General features: G+C 41.3%; 2 protein-coding genes across 3 annotated transcripts in view; one reads left to right on the forward strand and one right to left on the reverse strand.

Moving 5' to 3' along the window:
* ACACA (acetyl-CoA carboxylase alpha) overlaps window positions 1-16,446 on the forward strand; it is a 274,923-nt gene that overhangs the window by 18,125 nt on the left and 240,352 nt on the right. The gene's annotated exons all lie outside the window — the stretch shown is intronic.
* CE1H17orf78 (chromosome E1 C17orf78 homolog) lies at window positions 301-13,160 on the reverse strand. The gene is given in 6 exon segments (XM_030296248.1): window positions 301-543; window positions 3,700-3,918; window positions 4,362-4,480; window positions 5,469-5,671; window positions 10,957-11,123; window positions 13,104-13,160. Coding segments are annotated over 6 exon segments (843 nt in total). The 3' UTR covers window positions 301-465.

A 16,446-nucleotide genomic window follows, 5' to 3' on the forward strand; every position in this document is an offset into this window, starting at 1 on the left:
GAACACAGGAATCCCCCACCCTAAGCTGGTTGAGAGCCAGTGAGCATGAAATGAACTGTGAGGATAACAGAGGAGTTAGTGAACTGTACCACACTAGTGGCTGCTTTGCCCACTTCCTTGGAGGCTATGTTTAAACCTTTTGTCAAAGAGAGCAATGGGTCCATTCATAGTGCTCAGAGGGAAGACTTTTTGTTCTCATTGGATGGGATGAAAAGATACCCATTTTTGGTGGATGGACAGAGTGAATCTCAGAGGCTTGTGGCTAAGTCAGTAGCAATGGCATGAGAGTAAGTCTGACTGCTAAGCCCAGGCTCCTTCTTCATTGGTCTGGCATTGCTGTTTGCTTGTAATGTCCTCGCTGAAGATACGAGTGTAAAATTCAGAAGAACCTGCCGACATTGGTTAATAATAGGGAGAAGTCAGTGTAGTATCCTCCATTCAATGTGTGAAGCAGAGAAGAACTTTTCAGAAGTATGTCTCATGGATGACAGTGATCCCTGCAGCTCTCTTTGGACTTGATGACTTGGGAGCATCTCATCCAACCTAGAGATTGAAAGGAAATATGAGAGATAAAGAAGGATGCAAATGGGTATTTCTTCATGTACCAACAAAGAGACGGCTTAATACAAAACCCCATTTAATTCCAAGTACACATCATTTTGCCTCTTTGTTAGCCAATAATTCTACGAAAAGTTATTGTATTTACACTGAGAAAGTATCAGCAAGGTGCACTTATGCATGAGAACCTACAATTGGTTGGGCCCTATAACCCTCTAGCAAAGAGCCCATCCACCCCTTGCTTAACCTGTTTGCCTTGAATGGAAAAGGCCCTGAGTGTGCATCTACTTTGGATCCCAGATGTACAGGGATTCTACTTCATTTCTTGAATCAGACCCACAAAATCTCACTGTGTTTGAAAAGAGACAGATCTGAGTCTCTGTGGACCAAATATTTTTTACTAATCCCATTCTACTCTTGGTATATCTGATTCCATGTCCCATCTGATTTTCTGTGTACTTTCTAGATGCTGAGCTATTATGAATATAGACTATGAGCCTCTTAAATGTAGGGAACTTGGCACATAGAAGGCTTTCAGTAAATTTCAGTATAGGACTAAAAGGCCCAGATTTTAGTTCTGTTTCTACCAGCTGTGTGTCATATAAACCTCTTTGAGCCTGAATTTAAGTATCAATAAAATGCTGATACCTACTCTAACTATCACAGTTTTTGTGAGGCTCAAATGAGGTAATGTCTATAAAATTTCTTATTCTTTTTATTAATTCCTTTATCATTTAGTAGCTTATTTTGTTGATGAGAGAAATTCAATCCATGTTGTTACTGCATGGTTACCTCTAACTCTGGACTAGACTTTTGATTACCGTTCAGGCCTATATCTTCCAGTGCTTAATAGAAATGATAATGCAGATTAAATAACTGAATATACGTCATCTGATTAAATCATACTAATTTACACTAGCTCATCATCCAAGATTAGCAGAAACAGAATTATAGAAAATATTAACCTACACCAGAGGTGACAAGTAAGTTGGCATTGGGTAACCTGAAGCACTGTGATAAGAAATACTCTGATACCGGGGTGCCTGGGTGGCTTGTTCGGTTGAGCGTCCAACTTTGGCTCAGGTCATGATCTCACAGTTCGTGAGTTCGAGCTCTGCGTCGGGCACTGTGCTGACAGCTCAGAGCCTGGACCCTGCTTTGGATTCTGTGTCTCCCTCTCTGTCTCTGCCCCTCCCCTGCTCACGCTCTGTCTCTCTCAAAAATGAATAAACTTAAAAAAAATTTTAAAAATATTCTGATAGCATGCCTAGGTGAAAAGAGTGTTGTGCTTGAATTTTATTTTATTTATTTTTTAATGTTTTATTTATTTTTGAGAGACAGACTCAGAGCATGAGCAGGGGAGGGGCAGAGAGAGAGATGGAGACAGAATCTAAAGCAGACTCCAGGCTCTGAGCTGTCAGCACAGAGTCCGATGTAGAGTTCGAACCATGAGGTTATGACCTGAGCCAAAGTCAGATGGTCAACTGACTGAGCCATCCAGGAGCCCCTGCTGTACTTGAATTTTAAAGATTGAGATATAATTTACACATACTATTGTGTAAGTTTGTGTACAACATGTTGACTGCATACCTTTATATACTGCAATATGATTACCATTGTAACAGTTCTATTATGTTATATAATTATTGGTTCTTTTTGTGGTAAGGACATTTAAGAAAGATCTAGTCTCTTTGCAATTTTGAAGTATATAATACATTATTGTTGACTATAATCACTATGCTATGTGTTAGATCTCCAGAACTTATTCAGCTTCTAGTACACTGTGCTGGATTATTTGTTTAAAGTTTTAAAATTTATTTTGAGAGAAAGTGAGCAGGGCAGAGGCAGAGAGAGAGAGAGAGAGAGAGAGAGAGAGAGAGAGAGAGAATGAATGAGCATGGAGCCTGACACAGGCCTCGATCTCACAAACTGTGAGATCATGACCTGACCTTAAATCAAGAGTTGGATGCTTAACTGACTGAGCCACCCTGGAGCCCCCATCTTTAATTTTAAAAGTATCAGAGACCTCATCTTAGCAAGGATTGTGGATGTTGTAGAGAAGACACACATCACTGTCTAGAATTGAAAGGCTGAGTACACTTCTGGCAGGGAAACTGGCTTTAAAGCAGCCATGCTGAAACAGTGGTGTTGTGTCTGTTTTAGACCCCAGAGGGCAATATGAGCTTATGATGCTGTCAGGAAACCCAAGGGCTGGGAGGAAAGAAGCTGCTTTGCTAAGTATTCAAACTTTGCAGTGCGGTGGTTCCTAAACTTTGTTGTATATATGAGTGTTACCTAGGAGCAGGGATGGATACGTATGCTGTGGGTTCTGAACTCATAAAATTTGAGGGTACCCTTTTTAAAGAAAAAGAATACAAATTTTAAAAACACAAAGTTAGATACAAGCTTTATACAAGTCCCATGGGGCCTGAAGTTTAAGCTTCATTAATTTCACAGTAAATCCACTTCTACTTAGGGAGCTTGTTAAAAATCTTAAAAGTAAAGGGGCGCCTGGGTGGTTCAGTCAGTTGAGTGTCTGACTTTGGCTCAGGTCATGATCTCCCGGCTCATGCGTTCGAGTCCCATGTCAAGCTCTGTGCTGACAGCCTGGAGCCTGCTTCGGATTCTGTGTCTCCCTCTGTCTCTGCCTCTCTCTTGCTCTCTGTGTCTCTCTCTCTGTCTCAAAAATAAATAAACATTAAAAAATATATTTAAAAAAAATCTTAAAAGTAAGATTCCTGGCCCCACTCTAGACATTCTGACTGATTATAGCTGAGGCTCAGAAATAATGTATTTTCAATAAGTACCCTATTTTGTTATGGCTGGGCTGATGTCTGTTGTTTTTTTTTTTTAATTTTTTTTTAACATTTGTTTATTTTTGAGAATCAGAGACAGAGCATGAGCATGGGAGGGGCAGAGAGAGAGAGGGAGACACAGAATTCTAAGCAGGCTCCAGGCTTTGAACTGTCAGCACAGAGCCTGACACGGTACTCAAACTCACAGACTGCGAGATCATGACCTGAGCCAAAGCTGAACGCTTAACTGACTGAGCCACCCAGGTGCCCATGGCTGGGCTGATGTTAAGAAAACAAAACAGTAGTACAAATACCTACCTATTTCCTGACACATAAAAGAATTAGCAACATTTGCTTCATAACTGAAACAACTTCCTGTCTCCCAGCATGTGTATATTAACCTCATTTTTTCCCAGCAAAAGACGTAAACCCTACAGAGACCACTTTCCTTCTTGGGTTGAAATTCAAGCTGGGATTCAGCTGCCTCAGGTTCCTGGCCTTCCTTCCTTTGCTTTCTGCACAACCTCTGGCATTGGCATAGCTCTCTGGCTCCTTGGCATTGACCCTGAAGGGAGAAAATGGTGTTAATTTCAGGTGGCTTGTATGCATTTGGTTATCTTCCAAACCTCCTGTCAGGCCATTTAAAGAAAATCATCTTTTTTAAAGAAAATATTCAGTCCCATTGGATCTTTCCTCCTGAGAGAATGTCCAAATACAACAGAGGAAAGGAACTCAAATTTAGCAAGCACCTTCTATGTGCCAGGTGCCTTTCACACAGGATCTTAATTAAAAATGCCATGAGAGGCTAATATCACTAGTCCCATTTTACAGATGAGCCAAATGACATTGGAGAAGTCAAGCAACTTTCTTAAAGCCACCCAGCCTAGTGAGTGTGAGTGGCAGGTCTACTCCAAAGTCCATGCTTTTTTCATTATGCCAACCTGCCTTTGGAACAGAAGAAAGTCTTTATAGATCAAGTCCAGGGACTCCATACATCAACAAACTTACAGGGCATAGGACTTCAAAAACGGCAAACACTATAATGGCGACTCCACTAAACAACAGGGTAACAGCAATCAGAAATTTGGTCACAGTACTCCATTTCTGCCTCTTCTCTAGATTCTCCTCTATGTCTAAAAGGAGAGAGACGAGTAGAAGAGGGAGAAGAGAGAATCTGAGAGAGGGAAGTGATTGACCCTCCGACTTGAAGGTCTTCTGGCTCCTCAGATTACTAGGCCCAGCCTGATTCAGAGGCAATAGACTGGATTTCCAGTTCAGACTCAAGAGTCAGGAGTGGGGTGGGCATCATGGGTGCTGCTCTAACCTTCTTTTCAGCCTCTTCGCAATAAGTCACCTTCTCTGGGATTTGAGATTTATCATAACCAAGTAGGAATGATTCTTGGCATTGCTTTCAGGGGAGGAAGAGGGGTGGGTGCACAGCAGTTCTGAACTTGTCTTTCAACAACTCCCTCTCAGGGTCTCTCCCCTTGTGCTTGACCGACGCACTGTGTGTGATTAGAAAATCACCTTTCCCATGCTCCTCTTGGCTTTAGTAAGGGATGAGGAGGAACAAAGGTGAATTGGCATTGCTTTTGGGTCAAAAGGCAAACTTGGGGCAAGTGGTTCATATGCATTGTTATTATTAATGTTATATTTACGTTTCTCCTGTTGAAACTGGGATGTAACCTAACCTGAAATCTACAGAATTTGTGTCATGGCCAATTTAGGGAGAGCCATTTCCTAAAAACAGTGCAGATGAAAATATGCTCTTGGTTGTTGTCCTCACTGTAATGATGCTTAGTGTTTAAATGTTGTCTGCCTGTACATGCAATTGCTGGAATCACCTACCACACAAATACAATTCATTCTGTCCCTAAATCTGGCTGCAGGCTCACTTGCGTGGAAGTAAAAGCTTATTAATGGTGTCAAACTATTTCTGGGATCTTCTTTATAGAGAAGGTGATTTTTTTCCATAAGAAATGGAGTGATTTTTCTAGTGTAAACTCCATGTAACTTTTCAACCCCCCCAAAAATCCTAGAAGACCCAAACTTATGTTGGGGCTAAAAATGTTTCTTTTCCTTTCTGTTCTTGTCTCACCCCTACTTATTCTGTACCTTGTTTCAAAGGGCTAGAAAAATCGTCAATATTTGTAGTTTTCTCTCCTTCTTTATTCCCAAGAGTTATGGAGGTGGTGGTGGGAAAAGTCTCTGATGCAGCCCCCATCACTTCATAGACCTTACATTGGGAGGTCCCTGGTAAACAAGCTATAAAACAAGAAAGAAGCAATGAAAAGACAACCAAGAAAACTTCATCCTGCCTTTGTTGTACCTGACAAAACCTTATCTCTACCCAGCTGATACTAAACTTCTAATGTGGCCCCATTGATCTGTCCATAGGTTTAGGGTGTGGACACAAAATATGCCAAGAATAAATGAGGACAGAGATACTAGTAAGAGATATGGACTAAATCCCCATGAGGCTTTAACTAACGTAGGATCAGAGTGAGGGAGTAGACCATACCTTGTTTATCATTCTTCAGCCTGTAATAATAACAATGGAGGGTGTAACACTGTTGAAAGTTTTCTCCTTTAAAAAAGTTGGCTCCAAAGTCCAAGGGATGATGTGAAATACCATAATTTGCCTTAATGACTGCTGCAAGTCTGTCTGACTAGAGTCTAAGTCAACTACTTTGAGAGCAGTTTGGGGAAAGCAGAGAGAACTGGAAGAAGGAAAGACCACCCAGCTTCACGCACTCCTCAATTTCATTCTTTCAGAAAGCAAATATTTTTAAATGCTATCTATTCTGTACCAGGGCTGCTTCAGTCCTTTGGCTATATCAGTTGGATGCATTGGAGCAAGGGAACAAGCAACAGGGAGGGAAGGTTGAGGGGAGACTGGGAAACAGATGACAATAAGTACAGTAAACTTTATGGTATGTTAGAAGGGAGTAAGTGCTACTAAAAAGAAAAAAGGCATAGCAAGGTAAGGGAGCAGTCTGGGGGTGGGAGTGGGCAGTGGCTGGGCAACCTGTGATACAGGCTGGTTTCGTTGAAAAAATAAGAAGTAAGCCAAGACTTACAGGAGGTGAGGGATTGGCTAAGCACAGGCCTAGGAAAGCAGTGACCTAGGGGGAGTGATGTGGGCCCTGAGGCAGAATGAGTGTGTCTGACATATTATAGTTTTAGAGTAAAAACAAGGAGGCCAGTGAGATTGGAATGGAGTGAGTACAGAGCACTGTAGTGGGGGACGAAATTTCTAAAGGAAATGGGCCTATATCAGGAGACTTGGAGGCTAGTTTAAGGACTTTGGTTTTTATTCAGATTGAATGGGGATCCATGGCAAGGTTTTGAGCAGAGGAGTGATGGTTGAGTTTGTTTTTAAAAGGATCACTAGACTGCTATGTTAGACTATAGGGGGCAAGGGTCAAAGCAGAGTAACCTGTTAGGAAACTATTGCAGAAATCCAAATGAAAGACGATGGTGACTTAAACCAGTTGTGGAAGTGTTGAGACATGTATGGATTCTGGCTGTTGTCTGGTACTAACTTCACTTGGCTCCAGAATTGACCTACTCCAATTCAAACACTGGTTCATTCCTATTTCATTTTTAATGGTGTCTTATCACTGCTTATTAAATTAAGGTCTGTAAGTCCTACTTGACTTTTCTAAGTTACTTTCCCAAGTCTTGATTAAGTCCATGTGAAAATGATAGTTGTTGACTTCAGAGGCCAGTGGCCAGAGTACTGGACACTGCACATGAAATTACAAAGGAAGGAATACTCCCTGATTTCACTTTAATCAGGAAGACAGTGTTGGCAAAGATAGGCAGAGATGGAGAGCAAACAGGTTCAAAAGGAAAAATGAGGAAATTATATGAAGTATTTTCAGCATGGTGCCAGTCAGTTCTCCGAAGTGATAACGTGGTCATGAGACAGAGGAGATGGAAGATAAACAAATCTCACTTTGGACAAGTCACATAAGTGCTCCATGTTTTGGTTTCCTTTCTCGGTAAGATGGTTATAATAAAGTAATTCTTGGTCTACCTATTTCGGAGTAATGTGAAGATCAGAAACAAAAATGAGGAAGCGGGTGTGAAAACACTTTGCAAACTTTGTGATATTATGACTGAAAGAGAAGGAAAAACCTAGTGATCCTCTAGTAGAACTGTGCCCTCTAGCCACAGGGATAATAGTATTTCAATGTGGCATGTCTTCCTACCTCCTTGGAGTCCCTGTTTCAGAGTCTACTTAAATTAGCTTCATCTGTCAGTGTATTTTCAGTTCTGCCCAAGCTTCGAAATTAACGTCCATCTATGTTGGCAGTTCTTGTAGGTCTCATCTGTTAGGTAATTGAGCATTTAGGTGGAGGACATCTATAAATCCAAGCACTCCATTCCCAGTGATGCTGGAGTTGCAGTATTACTTTTTCTTTAGCTAAGGATATTTGAGCAAGAATGCCCCTTTAAGGGCATACAAACTCCAAATGTGTGAAATGGATAATTTAGGAGATGAGATGATGCTTTACTTTATCATAAAAGAATTTATGTTAAATAGGAACATTAGGTATATATATTTAAATGGAAATCTCTCTTGGAGATTTTTCTGTGATAATATAAAGAGCTTATTTGGCAGGCCTTACATAATTCTGTTGAGTTTGTGCTTCAGACCTGAACCTCCCTTTTTATAGCTAGAAATTATATCATCTGGCCAAATGTATTCTACAGCTGTAGAAACTAAGCACTGGGAGAAATTAAGTAACTTGTCAAAAATGATCATTAATAACAGAATAAACACTCATTTGGTGATATTCCTTCTATACCCCAGTGTCACATGGGGTAAACAATCATTAGGAGTTAGTTCACACTAATCAAATTCCAAAGAGCCAATCGATATACTAAATCTATATACTACATTTAAAAAAAACTTACATAGGAGAGGTGCCTGGGTGGCCCAGTTGGTTAAGTGTCTGACTCTTGGTTTCGGCTCAGGTCATGATCTGAGCGTCATGAGATCCAGCCCCCATTGGGCTCCTCACTGAGCATGGAGCCTGCTTAAGATTCTCTCTCTCCCTCTGCCCCTACCCTGCACTTGTGCACGCCTACTCTTTCTAAAAAAATAATAATAATAAAGTAAAATTTAAAAAATTACATAGGAGAATGTATCTATTAAATGGATCAGGTAGGATTTTTCTCTTCTACATACCCTGTTCTAAATGTATAGGTTCTTTTGAAATCTAATTAGAATTTTTTGACTAATACAGAATCTGAGCAATAAGAACTAGATGGTATAAATTATCAGTGATAAAGACCTAATGAGTCATCTTTCTCCACCAGAAAGAAATTTTAGAATATTTGTAATAGAGGATCTTTTCCTTGGCCAAATTCCATAAACAGTAATAGTCTTCTTCTTAAATTTTTCTACATTTCATGTTGAACCACGTCTTCTGACAACTGTTGTAGTACATTCTTATCCTTACAGTTTCAAATTCCTATTTTGTTCTGTGCACCTGTTCACAAACTGTCTTCTGATTGTTTCTGGGACAGCTTTCTGTGCAGACTGATGTCAGCCATAGTGTTGTAATTTTAGAGGGCATCTCTTTTACGACCTTGTATATTTGACCATTTATTTAATTTTTATTTCTACCCTACTTGGAGTCTGACATCCTGCCATTCAATGTAAGTTTAAATTCAGAATAGGTAGTTTCACATTTTTAAGATTTTTTTTTTTCTCAACGTTTTTATTTATTTTTGGGACAGAGAGAGACAGAGCATGAACGGGGGAGGGGCAGAGAGAGAGGGAGACACAGAATCGGAAACAGGCTCCAGGCTCCGAGCCATCAGCCCAGAGCCTGACGCGGGGCTCGAACTCACGGACCGCGAGATCGTGACCTGGCTGAAGTCGGACGCTTAACCGACTGCGCCACCCAGGCGCCCCGGTAGTTTCACATTTTTAAATGAGTGTTATTTCACAAGTCCATTCATAAGTTGGTTGTTTGGAATTCATCATTGTTCCATAGAAATGTGTTGTGAATAACAATTAGGTCTGCAAACTAATCCATAAACATCCATTTAATCTCTTTGACTGACTCACATAGTGCAGGGTATTAGCTTAAATTCTGCATTCAGGAAGCAATCACCATGCCATGAAGGAAGGAGGAAGAAACATACCCAGGGAAAATTTTTGAATTACATCAGGTTGATCTCTGGCGTCCCTCCACCCCCTTAATCTCCCAGGTTTCCTTGTCCCAAATTTCTAAGAAATAGTTCCCTTAATTGCCTGAGTCCTACAATGCACACTATATCCAAATAAAATCCACCCTGTAGAGAGGGCTCTAGACTCCAGAATGACTTAAATTCACTATTATTGATACCTGCCATTGACTTAAGGGGGCGTGTCAACTGTTAGGAGGAAAACAATCTGGTTGAATTACTTTACATTAATATCAAGTGACCAAAACCCCCAAACACTATCAGAATCTTTAAAAAAATTTTTTTTAATGTTTATTTATTTTTGAGAGGGAGAGACAGAGACAGAATGTAAGTGGGGTAGGGGCAGAGAGAGAGGGAGACACAGAATTTGAAGCAGGTTCCAAGCTCTGAGCTGTTAGCACAGAGCCCGACGCAGGGCTTGAACTCACAGACCACGAGATCATGACCTGAGCTGAAGTTGGACGATTAACCAACTGAGCTAGAATCTTTTAACCTTTTAATAAGAGGGTTCCCCCCTGCCACATTGTTACCATATGAACTTAGAAAGCACAATCAGGGGAATGAAAACATTTATGTCATGTGAGGATATATAATTTACAGTACCTAGGCCACATCCCAATAATCCACTTATTTGCCAATCTCTAGTTCTCTAAACCGATTGTAGTTTTTAAAGTTTTTTTTCCCATTATTCTGCCTGGGAACCCTCAGTTTCTCTAAAGTGTCAAGTTTTATTTTTCCAGCAGTGCAACAGTAGCATTGAGGGGATTGCCTATATGTAAAGGGAAACTGCCAAAACCATAAACTACTTGACAGACAGAAAGAATGGGTAGGGGAAGGAAAGGAGGGCAGAGCAGAGAAACTTAAGGCTGATGTCAAGAACCATTGCCCAGCAGTTGAGAGAGAACAGGTGTTCTCACAGTGTGGGTAGAAATGCAAAATGGAGTGACTGCTATGGAGGGTAATTTAGTAATAGCTATCAAACTTTTTTTTTAAGCTTATTTATTTATTTTGAGAGAGAGAGAGAGAGCTAGCGAGCAGGGAGGGTCAGAGAGAGAGGGAGAGAGAATGTCAAGCAGGCTCCACACTATCAGCACTTTTCACTGTAAATCTGTGCAGTTTAAGTATTTTACGGTCTGCATTCAATATAAATTAAATTCGAACAACCATTCTCAAAAGAAGACCTATCGGGGCGCCTGGGTGGCTCAGTCGATTGAGTGTCTGACAGCTCATGGGTTTGAGCCCAGTGTCAGTCTCTGTGCTGGCAGCTCAGAGCCTGGAACCCGCTTCAGATTCTGTGTCTCTCTCTCTCTTTCTGCCCCTCCCCTGCTTGCACTCTGTCTCTTTCAAAAATAAAACATTAATTTTTTTTTAAAAATAAGATATTTAAGATCTGGGCTGAGAATAGGGGAGATGGGCCTCTTTTAAAGGTACAGAGTATCTGGAATGACAAAATGATTTTTCAGGAAGGGCCCATTCGCTACTTTGCATTAGCACATCCCTTCTCACATCCTTTGGGAAGAGCCCAGGCAGCTGTTCCACATGGCAGCTGCTATCTTTGAGTTCGCCGGGGTGGGGGGTGGGGGGGTGCGCGGGAGGGGAAGAAACAAAAAAAAGGTCAGGATTTACAATTTATTGGGTACTCTTTAGAATTACAAGTATTGGAGAGGGAGATGCAAAGGAATACAGTTCCTTCTCATATAACTTGCAATTGGGGAGATCAAACACTATCAAAAAAGATTTTAGGGGCACCTTGGTGACTCAGTTGGTTAAGTGTCCGACTTTGGCTCAGGTCACGATCTCGCAGTTTGTGAGTTCGAGCCCCACATCAGGCTCTGTGCTGACAGCTCGGAGCCTGGAGCTTGCTTTGGATTCTGTGTCTCCCTCTCTCTCTGCCCCTCCCCTGCTCGCTCGCTCACTCTCTCTCTCAAAAAATAAACATAAAAGATTTTAACAATATACAAGTAGGAGTTAGCCTAGCTCAAAGAAAACTGAGTACCAATCCATTACATTTAGGGGGAAGAAAAGGTGAAATTGATTTAAATGAAATTAATAAGTTAATGAAAAGACGAATCAACCCATTCCTTCAAGCGCTGCTTATCTCTTCTCCTTGCTCTGCCTTCTTATATTAAAATATTTTTTAATTTAATTTATTTATTTGGAGAGAGACAGAGCACAAGCAGGGGAAGGGCAGAGAGAGGGAGGGAGAAAGAATCCGAAGCTGGCTCCACCTGTCAGCACAGAGCCCGACGTGGGGTCGATCTCACAAACTATGAGATTATGACCCAAGCCAAAATCAAAAGTCAGACGTTTAACTAAGTCACCCAGGAGCCCCTGCTTTCTTATATTAAAACTCTTGAGGGACGCCTGCGTGGCTCAGTCAATTGAGCATCCAACTCTTGATTTTGGCTTCAGTCATGATCCCAGGGTTGTGAGATCAAGTGCCACATCTTGCTCCTCACTGAACATGGAGCCTGCTTAAGATTGTCTGTCTCTCTTCTGCTCTGCCCCTCTGTCCTGGCCTCAAAAAAACAAAACAAAAACAAACAAAACAACAAAACCAACAAAACCCAAACCCTTTTGAAAGTTTATTAAATGTAACTTTGAACAAGGTATCTCTTCAGGTTTCCATGAAACCATATAGGTAATAGTTTATGCTTTCGGCACATAACTCACAAGGTGTAGTGAGTTTTCTTCATCTGTTAAATGTACTGAACTGCACTTTGAATGCTGCATCTTGACTGTTTGGTCTTAACTCTGATTAGGTAATTTCAGAGATGAAATGTTTGGACACTTTGAAAAAAACCATGTTTTAAATAAACAGTTATCAGAGAGCAGCAAATGGTACCATTCCACCCTCCCACCCTTACTCGGACCTTTCCTATCCTAAGAGCATCCCCAACTGTTTGGATGTACCACCTTAGAAAAAGAAAGACAGCATCTTATAAGGGTTATGAATTTGGGAGTCTTAGGTGTTGATAATACTGAAACTGTGACAGCACCCTCCAGTAAAGAAAGCCATCTATCACTGAGAGGACTTTCAATGTTAGTTACATGAATAAGACAGAAGGATGCATCACATTCTCTAAAGACTTCTCACCATGAAACAACTGTCTGAGTTAAATAAGTTACAGTCCTGCCTAGAAGCAAGAGAATATGGGGGATGACCGTAAAACATCACCTACTGAGTAGTGGCTTTATTTCTATCTGGTAGAATGGACCCGCAAACACATTCTAGGGCCCTCTGGATTTTCTTAGATACTAGGTTACAGAAATACTTTTCTTCCTTCCTTCCTTTCTTTCTTTCTTTCTTTCTTTCTTTCTTTTAGAGTTTATTTATTTTGAGAGAGACAGAGTGAGTGGGGGAGGGGCAGAGAGAGAGAGAGAGAGAGAGAGGAGAGAGAGGGAAACAGAGGATCCAAGGCTGGCTCAACACTGACAGCAGTGAGCCCAATGCAGGGCTCGAACCCACGAACTGCAAGATCATGACCTGAGCTGAAGTTGGACACTCAACTGACTGATCCACCCAGGCTCCCTGTTCTTACCTTTCTTGCTAACATCACAGAATATAATGATTAGGCTGAAAACCAAGATGGTATCCATGTTAGCTTGAGCACATGCTTCTTTTTTTTTTTTTTTTTTAATTTTTTTTCAACGTTTTTATTTATTTTTGGGACAGAGAGAGACAGAGCATGAACGGGGGAGGGGCAGAGAGAGAGGGAGACACAGAATCGGAAACAGGCTCCAGGCTCCGAGCCATCAGCCCAGAGCCTGACGCGGGGCTCGAACTCACGGACCGCGAGATCGTGACTTGGCTGAAGTCGGACGCTTAACCGACTGCGCCACCCAGGCGCCCCGAGCACATGCTTCTTAAATAGCCCCTTAGTTTTCATGCTAGGTGCTCTTACTGCCCTGGAACCAAGTTTGACCCTGGGAGAGTCTGGTTCCACCCTAACTATTTTGCCCCATTCCCTAAGACCTAGTAATAGAGGTGATTGGAGAGAGGACCAAATGTTCCTATTAATGACTGACTCAAAAAGTCTTCCTCCGACTTCACTGCTGGTGCCAACGTAAGGAACTGTAATTACCTAGAGGTTTCCCTAGAATGAAGGACATAAACACTCAGTAATAAGGTTTGCAAATGCTTGCAGATGGACACATAGACATTCATGTGCATGCTCACTGACACAGGCTTACAGATTTATACACTGACATTAAGAGATGTAGAGATTTCTATTAAGCAAGGTGATTTCAAGAATAGAGCAGGAAACTAGGACTGAATGAGTTAGTGAATTATATGGTAGAGAGCACTGGACTAGGAATTGATAGAATTGGGTTTTAGTGTAAGCCCTGTTATTAACTATGTCACCTTGAGAAACTTGCTTGAGTTCTCTAAATCTCAGTTTTCTCCTCTATAACTAGAGAATTCCAAACAAATAATCCCTAGAATTTATTCAGTTACATGCATAAACTCGCATTAGCACAAACATACCTACCGAGTTTTTCACATTTTTACACCCCTGAATAGTGAAGTGAGTATAGGTAGACCACATTGCACCATGACTATTGCATTGAGAGGTGGTGAGGAAGTGCTAAGAACACTGGGAGAGTGATTCTGTCTGAAGTTTGGGAAGGCTTTCCTAGACAGATGACTGTTGAAGATTTTTCTTTTCTTTTTTTTTTTTTAAGTTTTATTTATTGGGGGGGGGGGGCAGAGAGAGAGAGAGAATCCCAAGCAGGCCCTATGCTGTCAGCACAGAGCCTGACATGGGGCTTGAGCTCATGAACTGTGAGGTCATGACCTGAGCTGAGATCAAGAGTCAGACGCTCAACTGACTGAGCCACCCAGGTGCCCCTGAAAATTTTTCTAAAATTGTATCTTTTAGCAAAGAGTATATATATATCTAGTATACTCTGTAGACTTTGTGATAGCATAGATAGGTGGATCATACAACAGAAGTGAAGATCTACTCAGATCCTCTGCCTAAGTCAAGAGTCTTTGCAGTCTTTCTACTCACTGTAAATTTAATTGATTGAAGCCAACATAGGTTGGACTATGTGTAAGAAGGTCGGGGAGCCTGACACTCTGATAATGGTGTGAAGGGAGCTTGAGTCAAGGGACTTTCCATGAGGGAGTTCATGAGATCCAAGGCAAATCAGAATTTAGATATTACCCTGTTTCCTGGCATTTTAATTCAGGTTGAAATCTTGCTGAATTTAGCTCAAGGGAAATCTTGATGGGGAAACAGAATGGAAAGAGGTGTCACCAAAGGATAGCATGTTGCCTGAAATGTGGAAGAAGTGCTGAGCTTGCAACCATGGTGCCTTTCACTTATTTATTCAACAAGTGCTGTGGCCAGCCACTATTCTAGCAGTGAGCCAGACCAAGTCTGTGTTCAAATGAAATGATGGGAAGCAGACTATAAACACAGTTGAAAACAAACTAGTGCAGAGGGCTAATGATAATATACAAATGCAAATACAAGATAATTAGAGGTTGTGATAGTTGTGAAGTAGCAAACAGGTGATAAGGTGAAGAACTACTAGCAGAGGTTACATTTAGAGTGGTCAGGGCGGACTTCCCTGAGGAGGTGACATCTGAGCTGAGAAAATCGAGAGGGTAGATGGCATAGAAACCAATAAAGGAGAGTCTTTCAAGGAAGGAATCAGCTGGTCAAATGCTGTGTTGAGGTTGTGTATAATAAAGACCATATCGGTGGATTTGACAATTTTGTGACAGCACTTGCAGCAGAGTGGCGGAAGCAGGAAGGGGCTGAGAGGGAATCGGAGGTGAAAACGTGTATGTAACTTTTTTGAGATGTTTTGCTATGTAAAGGAGCAGAGAGGCCACTGAGTGGAGGGAACATAAGTGCCTCAGATCTTTATTGTTCCAGAGCAATACTGGAACCTAGAGCATTACTTTTTTCCCTGCTGCAGTTGCCGGATTCTCTTAGCAGGGCAGGTGGGTAGGGAGAATAAAGGGGCTCCATTGCCTTCCGTGAGTTTCATGATTTTTGCTTACTATTACCTTAACATGATTACGTGATCCTCTGCTCCCTTTTGGTATCAGGCACTCTCCCTGCACTGCCCCCCACCGTCTGTCTATTTGAAGTATTCTATAGATTCATTCTTTCCTAGATGCCACATTAGATGCCAGTGCTGCCCCCTTGGAGCAGCAGTAGGAAAATATCTAGGGCTCGCTATTGTCATTCTGTGTCACAAGGTGGCAGAAGAGCTCACTCTTCCCAGAGGAAACTTCGTGCTTGGACAAAGATAAAGTGGAAGAGTTTTCTTTTACTGATTTTTAGACCCTTCCCTTTTTCGTTTGTGTCTCAAAGGCCCAAAAGTAATCCTGCATGTTGGTGTGGCTATACCGTGGGATACAGAGAAGCAAGAGAGCTGTATTAACAAGGCAAAATACCTGGGTCCCTTTCTGTACTACTAGATACTTTGAGTGGTTTTCAGTGTCTGGACTATATGTGGAGGAGAGGATAATCTCTCTTGATCTCCTTTCCCTACAACAAAGATTTCTAATTTAGGAGGGAAAGAAAGCTATAACATAGGTAAGTTATCTTTTTTTTCCCTTTTCTTCTTTTTTTTTATTGTAGTATAAGTTTCGAAAGTAAGAATAGTATGAAAGCTCTCTTTACAGAGAGGGGGCATTTGAAAGTAAATGCTCTAGGTAAGTTTTCTGATGTGTGCAGGTAAGAGATGTGATTCTGGAAGATAATGGGAAACTAGAACTGGATGGATCAAATGGTGGGTCTGTGGAAGGAGCATTTGTCAAGAAGCCAAGAGGTTTACTAAGTTCTAGATTAGGGTCTGTAATTGACTGAATCACTGTAAGTCACTTAACTTCTCTGGCCTCTGTTTCAGTTTCTTGAGATGG

Source organism: Lynx canadensis, chromosome E1, assembly GCF_007474595.2.
Source record: "Lynx canadensis isolate LIC74 chromosome E1, mLynCan4.pri.v2, whole genome shotgun sequence".
Classification (NCBI taxonomy): Eukaryota; Metazoa; Chordata; class Mammalia; order Carnivora; family Felidae; genus Lynx; species Lynx canadensis.